This window comes from Phragmites australis, chromosome 3 (genome assembly GCF_958298935.1).
Source record: "Phragmites australis chromosome 3, lpPhrAust1.1, whole genome shotgun sequence".
Classification (NCBI taxonomy): Eukaryota; Viridiplantae; Streptophyta; class Magnoliopsida; order Poales; family Poaceae; genus Phragmites; species Phragmites australis.
The window spans coordinates 16,484,215-16,507,559 of record NC_084923.1 but is presented as its reverse complement, the minus strand read 5'-3'; the positions used below and the strand labels follow the sequence as shown (position 1 = coordinate 16,507,559).

Genomic DNA, 23,345 nt, shown 5'->3' with positions numbered 1-23,345 from the left:
GTTGCTATACTTAAAGATTATAGTGTTAATATATATATGCAAAGCTGCTCGATGTAGAACTACTGAACTTGTGAAGGACAAGACCCATATTACGTGAAAAATGTACAGTGTCTTGTCAATCTTGCCCGACCCATGGACTATTCAGGCATCATTACACACAAGTGAACATTCAGAATACAATGACCCTAATGAACAATTTCAATATCACAAGTTTTCATTGTGCAGAAATAAACTGAGAACTTCCACAAGAAAAAATAAACACCTAGAATCAGCAGGCACTATATTTCACTCCAGGAGACCAGAACTATCAATGGTTGTAAAATGTCCGTTCGTTGCTAGTACAGTTAGCAAACTGCAACAAACAACACGGCGACACAGATACACAACACTAAGAATTGTACATACTTTACACTCCAAAATCGTGACACGGTACTGCAAAAGACTAGTTAATTTCCAGTTTCCACAACTATACAACCAAGCTAATGGAAATATGGACATTTGGTGGGGAGCCGCAACTGAAAGAATGAGCCATTCACATGCTACCTAATTTCCAACCTGTTACAGTACTCTCATAGCTCCGAGAGTATGGCAGGGATATAGTGAGAAAGCTCGGCAGTAAGTGACTGAAACCCATTAACAAGTTGGGTGTGGAATTCCTGGTCTTCTTCGCCAATCAATCTAAAATGCACACGGATGGCACGCTTGCAGACAGCCATAAATTCAAGCAATGCAGCGATGAGCTGCTGCAGTTCTTGTGATCTGAGCCTAGTCGCAGGCTCACCAGATAAGAATGCAGTGCATACACTTAGTACTCCACTGTTGACCTGCATCGCAACAGCAAATGAATTAGCTAAGTAGAAAAAAAAAATAGAGCAAACAGTAGTGACAAACTCATCAATCTTTCCATATTCTGCAAAGGAGATTCAGCCTTACCTGAACAGCCACACTTCCTTGTAGTATCCTTTGCAAGCTTTGAAGCCTTGGTAGTTGATCACCTTCAGAACTCCGAGGTTCTTCTAGTTCATTTCTCAATGCAGCAGTTCTTGTTTCAATCATACCAATCGCATTCTCAACAGGAGAGAACTCCAGAGATTCAGATTTGATAACTAGCAGGCGGTTCACCAAAGCAGGAAATGAACCCTCTGTCTGGAGCACTGTGCGTCTCTTCCACTGGTCTTCTAGGCCACCTTGTGTTTTTCCATTCTTTGTGAATGGTGTATCAAAAAGAAAACGGTCAAACACACGTGCACGAACAGTACCAGTAGATAAAGAAAAAATCCTTTCCCTCCTACTCCCCAAGTCCTCATCCTCCATAACAGGATCAACAGCAGTGATCTGTAAATAGCAGACACCAGGTTGCAACTCATCAGCATTGACATGTCTCGAGTCTGGAATGATGTGTAAGGTGTGATTGCCATCCATTTTAGCCTCATATATATGACTAAGCTTCTCCATAATGTCACCAAGACGTATGTCCCGTGGCTCTCTAAGCACATACTCCTTTTTGTTGAGCTTGCCAAAACGCTCGCCATAAAAACCAACTCGGTAGTATGTGGCGTCAATAAATGGTATAGGACTAGCCTCCTGTTGAAGAATGGACTCATAGATGTTTGTAAGTGATGTATGACATTTAGCCAGCTGTCCATAAGCCCTTCTGCTTTTGTACACAGGAATGATTAGTTCCTGGATGCTAGCACAAAAGTGGTAGAGTTCAGCTTGTGCAAAGAGTTTGTCAGCATGTTGAAGATACTTGACAGCTGAATCCACAGTTAGTTTGGATGCACCATATCCCTCAACTTCAGCTGCAGATGTTTCTGCACTCACATCAGTGCTCACGATAGGGCAAATCTTACACAGGGAAGCAACATGCTCCTTGGTCCACACAGCATCATTCCTTCCAACAAGTGCCTGCAAGAAAATTTCAGAGGTTACAAAACTCCATACAGAGATTTCAGGATTACTAGACGAGAAGGATACTAGAGCAAAAATCACAACCTGCATGATCACACCAGCTACAGCAACTGCACATTGCGCTGCTTCAGCCCATGATTGCATCTCCTGGTGTGCATCGCACAGATGCAGCAACCACATAATGTTAAGATCTGGAACAGGTGCGTAGGCCAGAGCTAGCTTATAGAAACCCTCGGCAGCAGCATACCTGTCTGCAGTAATTACAGAACCCTAAAAGGAACATTTGGATTCACAGGTGTCAGAGTTCAGAAAATTCAAATGGAAAAAGGTGGTAGAGCCAAGCATATTGGCATTCCAGGTGTGCAGATGTCTTAAACTTGAACAAGAAGGTGAATTTCCTTTCAGATTTCCAATTGTCACTTTGCCACAACAAACTATGGATAGCACAGTAGGATTCATTGGCAAAATTTGCTTACCAAGAGAGCATGTTCCAGACCAGCATCAAGGGCCTGGATTAGACATTTAGACAGATGTTTCACCTCTACCCAAGACCACTTATTATCGGTGGAACCTTCAGGAGCCGCCTCAAGTGCAGTAACAGGGAGGCCACAATCTTTTAGCAGATCCTTGCTTCTCACATCAGCCATTTCCTCCAATGATTTCCTAAGACGCCGAGTTTCACCACTTTCTTCGAGAGAACCATCAGATTTCATCTGAGTTACTTGCACATCCGACATCAATTCTGACAAAGTAATTGTCAACATGACCCTCAACCTTGTAGTGTTCTTGAAATAGTTGAATGAGTTCTAGAAGCACAAGAATATCTGTATTAGGATCATTCAATTCATGACTATATAAAGCTGCAAATAAGCTAAGCAGCTTACCCGAACAAGAATCTGCAACCCAACAACAGCCCTTTTTCTAATTGAATCATTTCGGAAAACAGCAAGCCGCAAAACATGAAAAGCAATTTGTTTCAAGAAGCGGTCATTCTCCCTAGCCATCAATGTTGCACCATGGAGATTAAATATATTATAGACCACAGGAAGGAAAGCTTCCCAAAAAGCCAAGGGCTGGCTCCTAGACAAAAGACCCATTAAGATAGATGTTACAGTGTCTAGCTTAGCATAATCAGTAGTGATGCTACGAGTGCCCGCAGCAACTGAAAACTTCTCAGTTATTCCCAACACTTCGAGGCTCACAGCAGTACTGAGATTTTCTTCCCAAAGCTCCTGTAGGAATTTTCTTTCAGGTCAAAGGGAGAAACACATAACCCACAATACCGCACATTATTGTAGTACATACCAACTTTTGTCTCAGTACTGGATGTAGAGACTCTCTCAATGCCCTGGCTGTTGACCCGATTCTTGAAGATTGCGCCTGAGCAAGTGCTTCCCTCAATGAATAGGGTTGATTAGGGGAGCTTAGCTGAGGACTAACCCTGTTCCACATGTATCCATTTTCTGGTGTTCCCTGAGGCTGCATTAAAAAACTCTGATCATTATGAAAACAAATGACTAATAACAAGTTGGCTGTAATTAAGGAGGTACTTTCGTCACATCAGTTTGCAAAGTATATGCTCATAAATGATCCAAAAAGAACTTTTTTCGCTCGCTTGACACATGCTCAATAGACATCATATTAGTAAATGTTATTCCCAATTTTATAGAGCCTCAAAGTAAATGTTAAGGGTATAATAGCTAAGGGTATTAGAGTAATCTCCTAGTCCTAGGATTTCCCTCATGTACCTCTATATATAGTGCCCATTAGGCCTCAATATATCCATCTATCATTTGTGCAATCTATACAAAGTTAACATGGCATTAGAGCCTGGTTAGGGTTAGGGTTAGATTAATCCATCATCCAAATCCATCTTCACACCGTTCGTCCTCTGCAATCTTCGCCCATTGTGCAACTTCATCTGCTGCCGCACGTCGCGGTACATCGCCGCCCCTCTGTGAAATGCCGCCCTCGAGGCCACCACCGCCTGTCACAGTCCGTATGCCACCCATCGTGGCCACCGCAGTCCGTCACGGAAGCTTCTTGCCGCGGCAACTACCGGTCGTCACGAAGATGCCATCGCGGCAATCTGTCGCAACTGCCCGTCGTCGGCCACCGTCATAGTCGTCCCTATTGCAATCCGCCAGTCAGGATCCAGTTGTCGGTGCCATCAGGAGGACATCGCTACCCTGTCGTCAGGCATCGCCGTCCAATTTCACACGATTTCGGCCACTCGAGACCACCGCTGCCGCTTTGACGCCCGACACTGCTCGTCCTTATCTGCGCGAGGGCCTCCCTGCCATCGTCCATCTGCTACTCACCGTCATGACTCCGATTCACCACAACCGCTGTTGCTTGCCGTCGCGCGGCTTCCTCCACTCTGATCGCACGTCGCCCGCCGTGCGATCCAATCCACAAACCGCCGCTGGCCGAGTTCTACGCCTCGGCGTCCACCTTTGCCCTATTAGCGCAGCACCACCTCGAGCAAGATTCATCGGTCTGTGCCTTGGTCAACCTCAATCAGCTACAACACCTCGAGCAAGATTGAAAAGCGAGTCCATGTTGGAAATTTGTATCTATGGCTCTATGCAATAGGAAACTATCATATTTTGAATTCTGCCATAATTCATAAGTCATCGATCTCATGCCCCTGGTTTCAGATAATTATCTAAAACATGCAATTCCTCATTTCATCTTCAAAAAATGATAGAAGTTTTATGCCCCTTTTGCTTGCCTCTCTTCCAAGCTTTGTTGCTACTGCCACAATAGTATGATTCAGTGCCATAACATCTGACCGGAAGCTACTGTACAGTGCAGAGCTCCACCCATGCTACAGCATGGCTCCGCAGTCTGCACTCATCTGCCATGACTATGAGCTCAGGTGCCAAGTAGTAAGCACCTGCAGCAAGGTCCTTAGCATGCTGTCTGTTGCCATGAGATCCAATTGCTGGATCTGGCAATGAATCACAATATTCTTAGTGCAGCAGGTACCGCAGCGAGGGAGTGGTCTGCATGTCAGAGTAACATTTATTTTCTGAATAATTTGTGATCCCAATAGTATGAAATAAATAAGACAAATAAGCAATGGTAAACTAGGAAGTGTGGCATAGACCGAAGCCCCCTGATTCCTGTGTGTGTCAGCATAGACTAGCCAAATCTAATCAGTAATAGGCTGGTTTCCGCCCAAGATGCTTACTGTCCACATTCTCTGCAACAGCATATTATTCTGTACCAGGTTGTTTGCCAGTTACCACCAAAAGGAAAACACTATGCAACAATCCTGACCAGTTAGTGGTACCTGGTCCATTACATGTCTTAGGAACTCTACTCAAGGTGTACCCAACCTACCATAAACTAGGGCACTCCGAGAAAGCCAACATGATTTGAGTGCCACTAATGCCTAGTTTCTCAAATAGGAGCATATACAATATGCAAAATGTTCATCCTGCGAATTCAACTTAAGTAAAAAAATCTTGGGCTTGCGATAAATAGTGTGAAAGCAAGTACCCTTATTTCATGCCGTGAAGCCTCAGACAAGTATGCATTAACTGATGGGGATAATCGTTCGGAGTACTTTGGGGACGCAGGGCGCTCAACATCAGGGCTCCGCAAACTAGAGCCTAGTAGCAAGCTGTCCCCTGCTTTGTTGTGCTGCAGACAGCATTTCAAGAGATTTAGCTTCAAATAAACTATTAAGAGTTAACATGGTTCAATGGAGACAAAGCAGAGTCACAACCAATAGTAAATAAATACACATATCTTATTGAACCAGATCTGAGTCTATCAGGATAAAATATTGTCAAATGAGATACTACCAATTTAAACAGGTGTTGATGTGTTAGTGTAGTTTTAACTGGAACACATACTTGATAACTTGAATATGACGCACTACATTTCAGTATCATGGGATGCCCAAACATGAAAAATATAACAGGCAAGACTGAATATTGAAGGTCGCATTCAGATATACTCAGTTCAATCATCTGCAAAGGTACTAGAATATGACTAACCAGAATAATCAGAGCTTACCATGAAGACAAAGCTTGCCATAACATAATATTAAAGAACAAATGTGAGGGCAGTAGAAGCACTAGGCAATACTGAGAGATACTTCCAACATTCTAAAATTTCAATGAGAATACTGTACAAACCTCAAAATGGGTTATACATTCTTCAAGAAGCTTGAAGAACAATCTGGTTCTAGCAATGCTCTGTTGCCATGCTTTGATAAGAGTTGCATCATCCAAGTTCCTTATAATTTGCAAAATGACAACTAGCACTTCACGCTTTTCAACAGCATTCAGGTTATAGAAAACAGGCATCTCATCTAGGATCTGGAACAATGAGTGTTCTTCATAAGCAAAGAAATATGCAATCAAAACCTTAAATATGCTAAATCCTGCAAGGGAACAACATATTGAGTATTGATATCATACAGCTAGTTTTGAAGTGCATAAGGTACATACCTGTCCTATAAGAGGAAAATACAGCTGAGCAATGTACAGCTTGTCTTCGCTTTTTTGATAACGTGCATCGAATTCGTGCTTGCATATAAGGACAACCAAAATTCGAGCAGCCTGCAAGGGTTGCATACAGTATATTTAAACATAAAAAGTAAGCAATTTTCTGAAATGGTTTTGGGTGGGTATGGGGGGTTGGCTTAAGCTTGCATCAAAAATAAATGCAATTTTTTCGCAATTCGGCAATTGAGAAGCTTACTTTCGCTCGTTGAGATAAATCATCATGGTCCAAGGTGAGAAAAATCTCTTGAACAAGAACTGACGACAGATAGTTTCTGTAAACACAAAGATATTTAGTTCAAAAACACTTCCCAAGAAAAAATGGAACATGAAAAATATTAGGAGAATGCTAGCCATCCATGAGATTCACTGCTTCCTTCATTGGAAGTTCAGTACTCTACCTCTGGTCTGATTTATTTGTCTTAGGGCATGGATATGGTCTATTGTGCAACCATTTATCATTACTGTTCTAAATATATGATAGAATTATAATGATATAGGCGTACTATTGATGATGAATCTATTAGTATCATTCTCATGCGAAGAATCTAAAAACTTTGATGCATAATAGTAGTCAGAGTTTTAAAACGATTGAATGCATGCATTATAGGATGGCATCTGTTTTGGACCAGAGGTAGTGACAAAATCAATATATCTATACATGATTATTTTCACATTCTAAAGCAAAGAACAGGCAGCGATTGGGTGATTCATGTGCAATTCTAAACAAAATAATTGTAAGGATCAGTTAGTAAGTTTAGAATCCCTAAGTCACTAGAGACACTGAATAGAATTACTGCTCTGAAAAATATAATTGATGGTCTATTAAAACAAATTTGGTTTAGTTTTAAAACTTCACTAGCAAGACAGTTCAAAAATTTTGATCTACATCTACAAGAACATCTGGAAAACATATAAGCATTGTCAACAACCTTTGCAAATGTGATATTTTAGCAAACAAGGGAAATTGGTTGATGACCACGGGATCCAGCGTCACCTTTAGCGAAAAAACGATGAATCCAACATGTTACAATGTTTCGAAAATTCAAGAAGAAAATTATGTATGTAGTACACAAAGTTAAGTAAACCAATTTTGTATCCAAACAATTTCCCTTGTTGAGTCCGGATTTTGTATCCAGGGGTTCCAGTATTCGCATTAGCAAATTCAAAATGTTGCAATGTTTCGAAAATTCGTCAAAAAATCATGTATGCAGTGCATATTAAGTCAAGTAAACCTGCAAAAAGTCAATTTCAAATTCATCCTAGATATCAAGAAACAAAATAGACAAGCAGTCAATCTGGCATTGTTCATCATGTGCTAACAGTACCCCTGCCCTTTTTTGAATCTCGATATCAAAGATGAATTTGAAATTGAATTTTTTGCAGGTTTACTTAACAAAGAATAACATATGAAACAAACTACCTATCAGAGGGATCCCGCCCAGGCATCTCAACAAATAGATCATGGTCGCATATTATCTGCAGGAATGTCAATTTGCAGTCATGGAGAACTGATTGACAAACTCCTGCAAACTTGTCCATATACAACGAAACCTGAAAAATAGATATATGTGTGTCTTTAGGACCATATAAAACATCTCTGTGCACAGAAACTTCTGATGAAGGACTGTTATCGTTTTGGGGACAAACAGTGCGAATTCAAAAACATAAACACATTACCAGCTCAAAAACTTGGCGAGGCTCAATAATTGATAAAAGATCATAACAAAAGAAAGCAAGTGTGCTGTTCAAGCGCTTCGCCAAGCTTAAACCCTTCTTACAGCGTTCATGAACCTCAGTTAGAAGGCAATCAAAGAGCTGCATGATGCACCTGAAGACACCTTCTTTCAATTGTAGCGGTGGGACATCTTCACCTACAGCACGGAAGAAAACAATCAATTGTTGTAGAATCAAATATACATGTACATATACTATAAAATTAGTTACTAAACATTTGGATCTATTCTACCTAGTGGAAGGTTGTGGTAGAACAGACGACTTTGTTCCAATCCCATTGATTTTACAATAAGCTCCAGAAAAAACCAAGCCATTGCCAATACATCATCATACACAGGACCAACTCTATAACCTTTAGCCTAAAAGCCAAAAGAGTAAACGGTGAAGCAGAGCAGCAGAAACATGCATATCTGTTAAAACAAATAGATTGAACAGCAGAGACACCTCTTGATGATTTAAAAATAAATTGAAAATTATTAAAAATATTAACAGAGGATAAGTTGCAAGAACAGTAAAAGCAAAAAGGTAAAAACCAAAATGAGCAGTATTAAGAAGCATTTAGCACAGTGCTTATTAGTCAGTGTTGTTAAGTATGTTAGGAGTAGCAACTTGTATTCAATGACAGTCCAATGGGGGCAATATATAGAGTACATGAGTGAAACCCTAGTACTAGGAGATTATCATAATACCCTTGACTATTATACACTTAACAAAGTATATATGAAGGCCCATCTATTCTAAGCCCATGTTGGCCTATGTGCTATATTATATATATATAAACATCTAATGGAGTTAATAACCTTCTCACAATCCAAGGTCAGTAGCAAGTGTAACAGCAGTACAAGAGAATCAAACTTGCAGCCATTTTGAATAACCAGGCCAATGCTAATTTCTCGAGGCTTCATAAGTTATGATCACAAAATTCAACACTTATGGGTATTTGGGTGATCAAACAATGGTAGTGGCAATATGGCATAATTCAAGAACTGAGATATTTTAGCAGTAATATGACAGATGACAGTGTCTTCTATGCATCATATACAATTAAAACATGGAAACAATCGATAGATCAAGTACAACAACAACAATGAAGCCTTTTAGTCCCAAGCAAGTTGGGGTAGGCTAGAGATGAAGCCAAACAAGAGCCACCAACAAAGAGGATATTGAAAGTAAAAGAGGTACTAGTAATAGATCAAGTAAAAAAACTCGACCGCAGGAAGACATCCCCCTGGCTTCGTCTTGAAGGAGGGGAGTACCAAACCCCGACTGGCCAAGAAACTCGCTGAAATCAGTTCTCAAGGAGGTACCCACTTTTTGCGAGCACCCAGGTTCCAGCCCGGGTGGGCGGCCTCTCAATTGGAGCCTCTACCAACTGAGCTCGAACACAATAATAGATTGCTCAAGCCAGAGAAGAAACCAATGCTAACCTTACTCCGAGCTAGGCTTCCCCAAACAGTAGATAAACCAGGATATACAGGTGCTTGTCGATCACCAAAGTCATCAAAAGCAAAATCAACATAATTAACAAGAAATCTATTTCTCTCAGCCCCATCAGATGACTCTTGTTGCACCCTGCAAGAAAAATGCATAATCTGTAACTCAATTTAGGGTAAAGCAAGGTCAAAGAAGGCCTTCAAGATGAATGGCTATAGAAAAAATAGTAAACAGTATTCTTAAAGAGTTGAACCCCAAAGCTTAAGATCTTGCTAAAAGATAAGAGGGAACTGCTAGCATATTCTTGTGCAATATGCCTCTAAAGACAAGTATACAGCATGCTGTTAAAGCCTAACAACTTCTCACATCTGCACTGTAACTAGCAAGTGGAATAAAAAAAGTGCTCAGATGAGTGAATGCTGTTGAGTTAGAATTAGCTTAATAAGAGTCATTATTAGTATCTGTTTGTAAATTTGGATGCAATAAAAAAGAAAAGTGTGAGGTTTTAACTCCTGAAGAGCACATGCAAAATTATCCAATATTTAACACTGACAGGCCATGTTTACAATTTAATCAGAACGGGAATGCTTCGCCTCTTTAGTACATACAATCCATGAGAAGATAATCAAACTATACTGGACACATGAATAAAGACACCTGATGATCCAAAGCATTGATTTTTTTTCCTCCAACAAATATTTGGCCTTCTAAAGGTTAGAGAATAGGAATTCGGGAAGTTTGATCCATATGAAGTGCTAGCACTCGATAAGGAAACTAGCACAAAAAATATGGGAGTAATAAACTTAAATCAAACAAATAAACAAAAAAAGTACCTGGTTAAAATGTTAACCATGGCTCGAAATGCAGCGACCTGCAAAAACAAATGACATAGCCATACTCATCCTTAGCATCAAATGTTGTAAAAATATATGAAGCAGAATACTCAGGTAGAGATGAAATTTCAAATACTTTGTGGTGCTTAGAGTATGAGCAAAATCATGCTGCACAAGAGAAGCACGCAACAAACAAACAACCTGAAGGGTCTCACCGCCATCACCAATAAGATGAAGCAGCATATTAAGTATCGGTTGCAGAAATTGTAACAATGCAGTAGATTCAACATTCTTCAAACTATTTATGGCCTGCAAAAATTGCATCCCAAGATCAGTCAATAAACAGTGCTGGCATCTACTGCAATGTATCTTTACCATGAAAAGTCATGCAAAGTTATACTACAAAGCAAAGTTGGTGACCCTCTTAAACAAAGAAAGTCTGGTTTAAAAAAAAAAGAAACAGTGAAGATAGTGTCTGACGTCTTCTACAACTTGACTATATTGGCCTTACTCTTCCTAGAAAGATAGAAATAGAAAAGATAAATTCATCTGCTGACCACAAAAGCGGAATCTCTAGCTTCTGTAGGTTTATTATAAAAGCAAAAATATCAACAAGGCAATGATCAAGAAGGAAATTAACAGCAGAAGCTCCACCCTAAGTCAGACAGAACAAGAGTTACCTCAAGAAGCTCAGAACCCCAAGGTGGACTTGTATGTAGAGTATGCCGGTCATACTCCACGAAAAAGTCTCTTATCCTTTCATTAACTGGGAACAATGAAGAGCAGAGTCTTAAACGCAACCTGAAAACAGTTTTTCCATCCTCCAGGTAGTTCATTCTCTCCTGTATAAGATTTTGAAAATTTAGAGAAGAACTTATAACCGCAAATGTACTTCCTTAGAAGATGAATTCTGCATTTAAGATGGAAGAAACAGAAGAAGAAAAAAAACAAAGTCAAGCAGCAAACCTTTCCACTTTCCTGCAGGTAATGTGGGACAAGCTCTCTTAAAATTGGCAAAGATACATCTGAAAGTAACCTGTTAGATGCAGAAAATTGTTTCATATCAATTTTAATTCTTATCACTTGTTCACAACTTCTTTTTATATATTACAAGTACGTCATACAGTAAGCAGCCATGTTAGTACTTTGTGATATCGCCAAGTGATGTGTTATGTACAAAACAGATAAGTACTGAATTAGTAATCCCAAATTCACCAAGATTTCTTTATATCCTGCAGTTAAATCATGAAGCAAATATAGGACTGATGATATTCCCTCCATTCTTAAATAGATGTTTACGAATGCATGCAGTCAAACTTTAGAAACTTTGACTACTGATATACACAGAACAGATTAAGATTTATCACATAAAAATAGTATTAATATACGTGTAATGAAAAATACTTTCAAATGATTTTTAATAACAAATGCTTAGAAAAGAAAAAAGGAACAGAGGGAGTATAGCATATAAACTATTGTTCCCAAGTTTAATGATAAATCTTTCTGCACCACCAAGACCAACTGCATGCTATTCAATGGTATTAGCTATGGATAGCATAAATTGAATAAGTTAGTAAGCTAAAGCAGCAATGGCTGGGATGTGATACCGTATAAGAGGCAACTGACTAAGACTAATTTAATGTTACCAACAACAACAACAAAGCCTTTGTCCCAAGCAAATTGGGGTAGGCTAGAGATGAAACCCACAAGATCCAACTAAAAAAATGATGAGAAAACAATAATGATAATAAAGATACTAGTAATAGTAAAAAATGAAAGTAATAACGATACAAGGAGACCGATACATAAGTTATGGTTCTAGCACATGGATTGCTAACTTCCACGCGCTTCTATCCGTGGATAGTTCTTTGGGGATATTTCATTCCTTCAAGTCTCTCTTTACAGACTCCTCTAATGTTAGGTTTGGTACAGAATACCACTTCACATAAAAAAGAAAGAAGATGAGAAGACAATGCATACTGAATATGTGTCGACAGTGGAAGTACAGAATACCCAACAATCACCTGATGGAATAAGAGCAAGTCAGACACCAGCAAAATGAACAACTAAGATGAAATACATACTAATAAGGAACATGAGGCATACTGGTTTCGGGGTTTCAAGTTTCATTTGGAGATCTACATGGAAAAATGTGAACACGAGATGATGTTGGGGTGTCAAAAGAGCAGGCAGGCTGATCTTAACTTCATCATGGTAGCAAACCATTCTTGTTCCAACAGCAATTTGCGTATGTCCCCACTTCTGTAGCATTGTGTTCCGGTCCCTAGGATGAACAGCCTGGAACCCCACATCTCCAGTGGCTAAGAATGTTGACTACACAGCATTCAATAAGAATAATAAAATAATTGAGCAAACAAACCTCTAATGGAGGCTTACGGATGTCAGAATCATCCTTTCTCAGTTCCACTCTTACAAATAGGTTTCTTTTGCGGCTCAAGCTAACAGTCAACGGGTACACATAGAGGCAATGGAAAAGTTGTGAAAATGGTTCGCTTCGTGACATCATCCGAAAGTCAAAAGCTTGAAACTGCAATAAGAGTGCATCTCCTATGAGCAGATAACATAAATGACACAAGAATGCATCACATATAAACAGAAATGTAAGTGAAATCCTACATGACAAGTTTCAAGCAAGTCTGCGCGAAGGTAGGCAGAAGAGAAACTCAGTCACTTACACAATCACCGTTCTCAGCATTAGAATTTTGGCCATTGTGATGTGCATCTATCTGATCAATAGCACTAGAATTCACAGAACTACGGATCCCATCAAAGCTACTCCTGTTGCATCTGCCATTATTGAGCTCACCAGCATCATTCAAATCATTGGCCATGCTTCCACCTTCAGAAACGTTATCCACATCATTATGGCCATCATGAAGTTTTTCCACCTCTAACCTCAATACTCCTTTCACTGGTTTGTGTACTTTTCGTTTGGGATCCTACAGGTGACAAAAGCATTAAATATTTAACATAGTAAATTATGAGTATGAACCGGATGTGCAGAGCTGTTCCTTCTTACTTGGAGGGAATCCTCTATATAGCTCTCCTTCACTTTGTGTAAGTTTGATATCTCTACAATAACTGAGCTTCCACTTGAATAATGGTTGAGTTTTCCATCCAAAGTGAGCTTTGAAATAGGATCCACAATACTATCTTGAGAGCTCGATCCTGATATACTCGGTGCTAAAGGACTGCTAGGAGAGGTAGCATCACCAACACCACCAGCATGGTTACCCTCAAACAAAGGAATCATAGCCCATGCAAATGATTCTTTATAAGGCATGATTCGAGACCAGACTTGCAGCTTTTGCTTCTCTTTCTCAGCTAAGTGCACCTGTCACAAAAATGAGCACAGGATTAATGAGAGTACACAATCGACCTAGGGAGCACAACACTAATATTGCAACGAAGAATCTTTTTTACTTACAGGCTCTTTACGAGAATAGACAGAAGGTGTTACTCCCCCTTCTTCAGTAGCAGCCTTCTCTAGCTGAATCAAAAGGCAGACTGATAACGAAGGGGCATCCAACGAGAAAACACCTCGACGATCCAAGGAAACCTGAGCCTATTAAGTCCAAAAGAAATGAAATGATCACTCAGAATGGAAATTACATTATACGTGGAATTTGCACATAGATGGCAAGCTACAGTAGTCTCTATATGTAGATATCAATAGCAAAATTATAGCAACCAAAAGGAGAGCCAGAAGGAAGCAACTCGCACTGTGCCTTACATCCTGCATATCCGTTGGAAGTATGTGAAAATAGAAGTCCTCTGACAGTTTTTCCCTTCTATCTCTGTTGTACAAGCAAATTGTTCCACTGAAAGGCTCTGCGCATGATAGATGGTCAAACAGCAAGTTAACATTGTACTGTCAAGTGTAAATAAGATACATCACAGTTCAGCAGTAATATAAGGTGTTATTTTCTCTCACCGACTAATCCAGCTTGGAATGACAAAGATAGTACCTTGACAGTTATCTTCAGGCCACTGTAACCAGTATAGAAAAAAAAATTAATAAATATTGCTCAGAGAACCAAAAAAGGGGAAAAGAAAGCAAAGTTGAATGAAATGCTTCAGTCTACATGTTGAAGCAACCTGCTTTTTATCGCAGGGAGACTTTCTGGTACCCTTTGGCCAAATATCAAAGACCTCTCATTCTCCCAATCAAATGCAGGTTCATATGCTGGCAGTGATGACAGGCTACAGTGCTGAGAAAATGAAGATGATAAGATACCGTTAATGCCCCACATCAAGATAAGGATTGCTACTTAGAGCAATAGCTTGGAAGGAGACATGATTACACAAAAGCATCAGAAAATAAAAATCAGTTCAAAAATCCTTAAGCTGCTTTTACCAATAATCTCTGCCACCAATATTATAGATTCGACTATGCAACAGAAATTGTTTGCATGAAAGGCAAAAGGTCAAAAGACAGTGAAAAAAGTACTAAATTCATTAAAATTAATAAAGAAAATGAACAAAGAGTCAAAGAAGGAAGCATTAGAGTAGATGAAGGAAGGACCAGAGACAAATAAACTGCATAAAGAATCAAGCTTGAAATATTGCTTATCCAATATGAAGAGCCCACAGTAAATGCACTAGATTAACCGCAGAAGAGAGGGCACTATGATACAAAGGTTCACAGAAAACCTGGCAAAGCACAGGACAAAATCCACCCAGCATAGAAATCCGGAGAGCATGCGCTTACCACTTTTGAAGATGAAGCGGATGCTTCGGTTTCATATATTTGCCTCCCTGAGGTGCTTGGCGTATCGTCTTCAGTAGCATCCTCAGGCTTGGAATGTCTAGTGTTGCAAAGCTGCAATTCTGTGACATGGAGCAAAAATTTAAAACTTTCACAAGATGTATGTAAAACTAATTCAACCACAAGGATGATGACTACCTGTTTCTATGTCAGTATCAGGTCCCTCAAAAATTTGACTTTGGAAGAATGGTGGTGCAACACTCTCATACCGTCCATATTTGCAGTCATCTTTCACAAAATCAGCCTTGTAGCACTGTACCAGCTCATTTAGATGTGGCCACTGATCTAAGTTTTCATTAAGCTGAAAATAAATAAAAAATGGAACTTAGCTTTTTTTCAGATGAAAAGGAACTTAGCTCTTGATATCACCTAAACTTTTAAAATCAAGCATCACTTAATTGTTCTTTGGAAAATGCAATCGAAAGGAGCAAAATGAACTATTACCAAGGAAGAATGGGCTATACAAATACACAGGATATAATCAATGTTTCAGAAATCGACGCCCAGGGCTGCCTAGGTGTCACCTCACACCACGACAAGTTCAGGTACTCCTTCCAGCTGCCTAGCAGCATCCTAACCCCCCACCCAAAAAAAACTCTAACACACGTGTGCGCAATGCATAGCACCTAGTAAATTTTGAAACAATTGGAATAATTCTGTCGCCATGCACATGACAAAGAAAAAAATAAGGCGTGGTCTATCCCCATGTTTATCTGGCAAAATGGTCAATCCGTAGAAATTATTGCCCAAATAGCGCCAAAACAAAAAAATAACATTTGAATACGGACCATATAAAGCTGTTATAAAACATTTGGATACATACCATATAAAACATTTGTTATGAGAATGTGCTAATAGCACGGTGGTACAACTAGGGCTCAAACCCTGGTTCTCGCAAAAAAAAAAAAGGCCCCTCGCTGTGTGTTCCCCGGGGTCATGGCACGGTCGCTCAGCGATAGCTTGCGGGTTGTAGCCGGCTTTCAGGGCCTTTTCTCGACCTTAATGCAATGCCTTCGGGATGTCTCTCCCCTTGGGTCAAGTTTTTATATAAAGCTGATATTTATCCAACACGGATAACCCAACCGAAGCATTCAAGCAATATGAAGATTCAATAATTGTGCGGCACAATGCAGGTTTCACCTCAACAACGCAAAGCTCACAGCGCTGCACCACTAGGCAGCACTGCCATCAGTTTACACTCCTCAGCTCTCACCTAAGCATGAGCACACTCAGAAACCCCTACTTTAAGCAACTAGCGGCATGTCATTGAGATCCCGAGCACCCATTTCACCACATTTCAAACACCTCCGGCTTCCCACGCACCACATTGACTGCGCACTAGCATACCACTCCCAAAACCCCAATAAAATCGCATCGCACCAGCACTCGTACAACCAAAATCAGCCACGAGGACCTCAAGCAGGAGCAGGGAGCTAGCGAGACGTACCAGTGGATCCAGTTCCAGGTTCCCCGCCCACGCCTGCCGCGGAATCCGCTTGAACCGCTGCCGCTCCCCGGGCGCAGCAGGCTCCATCGCCGCCGCCACCTGGGCCGCCATTCCAGAACCAAACCAGTTAGGAACAGATCGGCACGAGCGCAGCACAAGCGAGCACTAACCAACAGGCATCAACCGACGGGGAAAAAAACCCAACCGGAGCAAGGGAGCTCTCGAATCCGAAGCTCAGGATCTCGCGAGCATGGCCCAGATCCGAGCGAGGGAGGCGTGCCGGAGAAGCGACGGAGGCAGCGCGAAACCCCCCACTCCCACCCACTGCACCAACCCGAGGGCGACAGCGCGGAGAAATAGGAAGAGGAGGATGTTAACAGCACCGCCACCACTCATTGGCCATTGCTTCCGCTCGCCACCTCCTCCGCTGTGCTCTGCTCTGCTGCCCCCGACGCGAGGGTTTGGTGGAGTGGGGATGAAGGGAAGCAAGGAAGCAGGTGGGGTTGGGCGGCGAGTGTTTTTTTTTAGTGGAAAGGAGGGGGAAAGCGAAGCGTAAAAAAACAAAGATTTGGTTGGGCTTCTTCTACCTGTTCGGTTAGTTTTTTTTAGCTGTAGGTTTTTAAAATCTTCGGAAATGCCCTGCACGGTAGGAATGGCAACGGGCCAATTTTTACGGGGAATATTTCTCCATTCCTATCTCTATTTTATTATTATAGAGAGGTTTTTTCTCATCTTCATTTATGTGGGACATAGTTGATTATTTTCATATATTAATAATATATTTATAGTATAAATAAGTAATCTATTGATGTATACAACAGTAATTAATTTAAGATGAGTTAAATATTATAGATTAGATAAAAAAAAAATATGTATATATAAGTAAATTATTATTTCTTCTGCATAACGTAAATGTTTGTAGATTTAGATACTATGAAAAACATATATATGTGTTATATCGGGATATAATATATATAAATTTATGGAGATCAAATTTTTCCAAACGTATTTTCCTAATTGGTGAATTCTCTATGAGTTACCGGGCAACAAAACCCATTGCCATCCCTACTGCAGCGGCTGCTCTGGCTCTCGCATAGATGATTGCTTCGCTGCCAAAGGCTGAAAAACAGCACTGTGTACTGTTGTGTGCGCGTTGGGTAGAGACAAGACTGTTTACAAACATGCTGTTCGGCTACGTAGCTAGTGTAGTAATCTCGGGAATAATCAACTTTGTCAGACAACTGCATTGCAGTGTAACTTGTTAGTGTATAAAATCACTCCTAATAGTAGTTTTTTTTATATTAATTAGATGTTTACCTGAGTAAAGATGATATGATAAGTAATATAAAAAAGTAAGAGAATGAACTTATTTCTTATAGAATAAATTAGTTCTTTGAGTAATATTAGATTACTGTAAGACAATAAATTACCTTGAGAATTTTAAAAAACTAACAACACACATGCATGTATTGCAAGGTTATTTCTTAAAAGCAATTTTTTATTTACTCTATTTTCTTTTAGACATCATCTAATAAACAAGAAATTGAGAGTGACATAAGCACTTTGCCTTGCAGCAGCTGATTTGTGCTGGACAGCTGTCATATTTGAACGTTGGGCAACAATGCAAGTATGGGTAATTGTCTTACTCAAAAGTAGAAAAATGAGTGATTTTGTAAAGAATACAGCAATGCCAAAAGAAGCCTAGGTCGTTTATGTATTTTAAGCCAAGCTCATGCAATATATGCTAGGAGAAACCAGCTTTCAAACTCACGAATTCCTACTTTCAACTGAAATTTTCCAATAATTTCATGTCAATTCACAAAAATTATGGGGGAATTTCACCTGGAAATGTGGTTTGAGACAAGGAGAGAGCAAGGAGTTATCTACCTCAGCAATGAGGTTGTTGGCAACGCGCCTGGCATTTTCGTCTAGGGTTTGAGATCGGAAGGGATGAGAAGGTGGGGGGGGGGGGGGGGGTTGGTCCTTGGGTCTTAAGGTCCCTTGCTGGTAACTAGTGGCGCGGCGTAGCACATAGGCTAATTAGGAGCATGGTGTAGGAGTAACCTGCGTCAAAGGAAGCCAGTAAAAAAGAAAGATGCAATGAGGAGAAGGGCGAACTTGTAGACAACAAGCTGGGCGTATTGCATGGATCCGAAGCATATGATGGTCTATTAGTCCACACTATAATAAATCTGACTATAGAAAATGATAAGATTATTATCACTGTATAATAATATATTTATCATAGAATAATAATAATGATGTATTTTCTCATCACGCGCTTCGTCGCAGAATCTACGTCATAGAATATACTTAGTGACTAAGCCTATAAAATCATCACGAAACGTCTTACATTTTATAATAATTATAGTGTCACCATGAAAGAGAGACTATTCAGTAACATTTTATTTGTCATGCAATATGAGATAAACATTAGTATTAGAGTTAATTGCATAAAACTATAAGTATTATGCCATTTATAACAAAAAATATAAGTATTATGTCATGTAATATATAACTACAAGTATTGTGTCTTGTAACACAAAACTACAAGTATTATACACTAGTTTCATACAAAACCTGATTTTAATTAGATTCACCCGAAAAATGATCTTATATTTCTTAAAAAATCCTAAAAAAAATTAAAATGTTTTATAATCCATATGCAACTCATTTTAATTGGATTCATCCAAAAAGTCTATGTAGAATTTAAACTAAAATTCTCCAAAAATGCTATTTTTATAACACCTAACAATTATTATGGCCTCAAATAAAATTCTAAAAATATGAGAAAATTCACTAATATTCTTCTTATATAATAGACTAATTTATATGATAAAAAAATAAGTTCATTTCTTTTCCCCAAGAGTAAGCAGCATAGGAGACTTTCTCCTTTTCTTTTTCCTCATTCTTGTCTTGCTGCTCAACAAAATCTTGTATAGTATCTTTGACTTTCTTGCAGTCTGAATTGAAGCACGAAAGAGTAAGCAGTAAGTACGCACATCCATAATTGATCAAATACCCCCCAAGAACGCATCACCAGATCAGAGCCCAACCCCAAGAAACCAGAACAAGACAAGCCTGCAAAGAAGAAGTAAGACCAACCTCAAGGGCTTCCCCTCCCGGACGTCGTTCCCTTCGCGATAGGAAAAGGAGCTCGACGGGAACAAAAATCGCGCTCTAACGCATTCCCGTCGTGGCACTGTGCGGGATGGGAAAGGAGAGAGGTTCCCACGGGCCGCACCATGCGGGATGGGAAAGGAGAGAGGTTCCCACGGCTTTTCCTTCGCAGAGACGGTGAGCGGGGAAGAGTCTGAACGTTGGGCTCGCGCGCTTGAGCGGAAGACAAGGAAACGAGGGGCGGCGGCGCACGCGAGGGCGGTGGCGCATGCGAGGGCGGCGGCGGAAGGTTGGTGGCGAGGGCGACTGGCTCCTAGAGGATAGATCCTGCGCGCATGGAGGGAAGCGCGGACTTGCCTGGAGGCGGCGCGCCGGCGACAACTATAGGTGATGAGTGGTACAAATTTCTCGGCACACTCTTGGAGATCTGAGCGTGTGGAAGTTCAAACGTGGATCTGGTGAAAGGTGGGGCGCCGGCTTGTCGTGCGGGGTAGGGGGTCATGCGGCGCCCACGGTGGGGGGGTGAGGGAGGCGAGGGCTCCGCTGGCATCGCCTCCTCCTGGTTTTGTCATCCGTCTTGGGTAGGGAATGGTTGGTCGGCCTCGGCCGGCTGGGTGGGTGTCGCCACCATGCGACGGCAGCCTCGGCAGTCTCATCACTGGTCTTGTGTGCTCATGGAATCCCCTGCTCCATGTTGTAGATGGACGTTGTAGCGCTTGCCGCGCTTGTGTCGAAGATGCATGACCATGTGTAGGAGGCAGCTGCCGTGTTGAAGAAGGTTGCAAATGACAACTTGAGTCCGGACAGCACCCCTGCTGCTGTGGAGCTAAACATGGCACTGCTAGAGGTCGACGCCATTGCGGCGGATCTAGGGCAGCTTGTTTTCCAAGTGGAGGATGCACTACGCGTTACTGTTGTGCCCAACCATGTTGGTTTGCCGGACAGTAGCAGCGTGGCCGTTGAAGATGAAGCATCGAGATCCAAGGAAATTGACGGCGACGACGTCCTTCTTTCTGAATGGAGCTTGGATGAGGTTCTGTGTTCCAGTATGGAGGATGCCCTGTTGATTGAATCAAATCGTTCATGGAGGCTGTAATCGGGTCGAGTGTTTGTTAGTAAAAGTGTGAAATGGTGTCGATTAGTGGAGAACAAGCCTTTTGATATTATTGTTGCGATGGTTGTATGCTATTTTTGGTTTATGTAGTTGGTTTAGTATGCAATGTATGAGTTGGTTTAGTATGCAATGTATGAACTATGAAGCTGTATGTGTTATGATTTTGTAATGTGTTGCTATCTTGAACTGGTCTAGTGTAGGTATCCCGCTCTTATCAATTTGAAAGTGCCACTCAAGTGTTAAGACCATATTGCAGTGAAGTATCATGTTGCAAATATATAGATATCTTCGGAGGGTAGTGTATTTAGATAGCTTCATCATGGAAGTATGTAGATAGCTTCGAAGAGCAGTGTATATAAGCATGTTATCAGTTTGAAAGTTGCACTAAACTGTATGAACAAGTAGTGAGTTTGATAGTGAATAAGATCAAGTAATCAGTTTGGAATTGACACTGAAATGCACTGAAGTATCACTGCATTAGTGGCACTGAGTACTTGTGCTTTGAAAATAGGAAATTGAGATAATATGTGGCATATAGTTTGAACTATGTGTATCATTTTAGGTCTGAAATGGTTTGCTTAAATGTTGTTGCAGATGATTTTTTGTACACTTATGGTTTCAATCTCCTAAACTATTGATGTGTGTTCTTGTGATTTGCAGCAGCTCCATGGATCCGTTTTACAAGATTATGCTTCAAGATTGTTTTGATCGGATGACTTGGCCAGGGTCAGAGACGGGGGAGGTCCCTCAGCTATGGCACCTCCCTCGGACATGTCCCAGTTTGTGGTTTCGGACACTCCTGTACCGCATGAGGAGATGGGACAATTCAGTTTGGGTAGCAAGGAGAAGGGTAGGAAGAAGGTGACCACCTCCAAGAAGAAGAAGAAGAAGAAGGCGGAGCCGAAGACAGGCCGAACAAAGTGGACAGACGAGGAGGATGAGCTGCTCGTGTCGGCATGGTTAAACGTGAACCAGGATCCTATGGTTGGAACAGATCAATCGAAGGATACGTATAGGGGTAGGATCGCCAAGTACTTCAACACTTATATGAAGCCAACCATGATGACTAGGTCAGATAAGGCTTTGATCAACCACATGAAGCTCATCACGGATGCAGTTAGCAAGTTTGCGGTGCATGTAAGGAAGGTGGAACAACTCAATCCTAGCGGGACCAACGAGCGTGACAAGGTATGCTCATATAACATGTTAACCACAAGCAGTGTTATCACTGTACTGAGATAACCATTGTATTAGTCGATCATATTAAATGTTACATAGTATTTTTTAGAGTTGTAAAACCTTGCACAATAGTTTAGGCAATGGAAAAAGGAAGGTAAGAGGCTTCTAGTACTGTACTGAGATAACCATTGTATTGGGCAAGCTGTGTTATCTCTATGTTTGGGGTTGCTTCAAGGATTTTTATATCCTACTGTACAAGGTGATATTGATAGTTTCTCCTATTGTGCTTAATTGGTCACTTGATGTAAGTTTGTTTTGCTCTTTGTTCCCTTGACCTCTGGTTCACTGGACATCGTACTTGTTATTATTGACCAGTTGTTCTAGATTTATGTTCATGTTCTCACAATCGATTTGTATTAGTTAGTTGCCTCCTTTTTTCGCAGATGGCTCGAGCTTGCACGGTGTATAAGGGGATTGAGGGGAAGCCGTTTGCATACACGCACTACTGGGTCATGCTTGCCGACCACCCCAATTGGCACGCGCACGAGTCCATAAAGGGGCAAAAGATGCAAGATGGAGTCAATGCACAGTCCAGCCAAGCTGCGTGCAATAAAGTGGCGAACGACGCAGCATCGAACGCATCGACTGACCTTCCTAGGCCTATTGGAAGGGAGGCAGCTGAAGTGGCCCGTGCTCGAAAATCACCTTCCACTACATCTTTGGCTACCGTGTCGGGTGGGATGTACGAAAGACACTTTGCTGATCTTAGTGAAACAAAGAAGGTTATGGTGGAGTTGAAGAAGGAGAAGATTTCGGTCATGCATCTGCAGGTATCTGTCCAAGTAAATGATCAGAATAAGCATATCATAAAGGTCGACTTGGACAGTGTTAGTGGTCCCCTTAGAGAGTACTACAGGAAGAGGCAGGAAGATATCCTGGCACGATGGAAGCTCATAGAGCAGAACTCGTAGTCACCCTTGTTTCACTTCTTTGCAATGTGGTTTTGTTGAATTGGCGAGAACTCTTTGTCCTGGCAAACTATGTGTACTGAAATTCGAAATATTTAGTATCCAAACTGTATATGCAATGTGAGAAATATTAAGCTTATACAATGATCATATTATGCATTATGACACATGCGGTCATAATGTTGTGCAGCGTGCTTTGATCCCAAACTCTTGCTGGGCCACGAATTATGGCGAACCTCGACTGTAGGACACCAAATGCGCGTTCCACATCTTTCCGGACTACTGCTTGCATG

General features: G+C 40.9%; 2 protein-coding genes across 2 annotated transcripts; one reads left to right on the top strand and one right to left on the bottom strand.

Moving 5' to 3' along the window:
* Positions 1 to 247: 247 nt before the first annotated feature.
* Positions 248 to 17,207, bottom strand: LOC133912425 (guanine nucleotide exchange factor SPIKE 1-like). Its single transcript, XM_062355139.1, has 31 exons — positions 16,877 to 17,207; positions 16,672 to 16,770; positions 15,363 to 15,525; positions 15,168 to 15,286; positions 14,555 to 14,667; positions 14,391 to 14,446; positions 14,190 to 14,287; positions 13,884 to 14,021; positions 13,476 to 13,790; positions 13,132 to 13,395; positions 12,816 to 12,983; positions 12,542 to 12,733; positions 12,416 to 12,459; positions 11,402 to 11,471; positions 11,116 to 11,277; positions 10,637 to 10,744; positions 10,436 to 10,473; positions 9,596 to 9,740; positions 8,401 to 8,527; positions 8,112 to 8,305; positions 7,855 to 7,985; positions 6,631 to 6,706; positions 6,378 to 6,488; positions 6,063 to 6,245; positions 5,419 to 5,562; positions 3,217 to 3,390; positions 2,796 to 3,143; positions 2,388 to 2,717; positions 1,996 to 2,181; positions 934 to 1,908; positions 248 to 824 (listed from the first exon to the last, which is right to left on the bottom strand). The coding sequence occupies exons 2-31, from the start codon at positions 16,756 to 16,758 to the stop codon at positions 570 to 572; spliced, it is 5,514 nt and encodes a 1,837-aa protein (XP_062211123.1). The 5' UTR covers positions 16,759 to 16,770; positions 16,877 to 17,207; the 3' UTR covers positions 248 to 569.
* A 4,451-nt stretch (positions 17,208 to 21,658) lies between these two features.
* Positions 21,659 to 23,055, top strand: LOC133910536 (glutathione S-transferase T3-like). The gene is made up of 2 exons (XM_062352900.1): positions 21,659 to 22,093; positions 22,528 to 23,055. Exons 1-2 carry the CDS (start codon positions 21,659 to 21,661, stop codon positions 23,053 to 23,055), a joined length of 963 nt encoding a protein of 320 aa, XP_062208884.1.
* The last annotated feature ends 290 nt before the right edge of the window (positions 23,056 to 23,345 follow it).

Coding starts and splice junctions, on each gene's coding strand:
- LOC133912425 (XM_062355139.1), bottom strand. CDS start 16,758: ATGGAGCCTGCTGCGCCCGGGGAGCGGCAGCGGTTCAAGCGGATTCCG. Junction 15,287..15,362: donor TGATACTGACATAGAAACAG/GTAGTCATCATC, acceptor TCCATGTCACAG/AATTGCAGCTTTGCAACACT. Junction 3,144..3,216: donor CAGTACTGAGACAAAAGTTG/GTATGTACTACA, acceptor AAATTCCTACAG/GAGCTTTGGGAAGAAAATCT.
- LOC133910536 (XM_062352900.1), top strand. CDS start 21,659: ATGGCACCTCCCTCGGACATGTCCCAGTTTGTGGTTTCGGACACTCCT. Junction 22,094..22,527: donor GGACCAACGAGCGTGACAAG/GTATGCTCATAT, acceptor CTTTTTTCGCAG/ATGGCTCGAGCTTGCACGGT.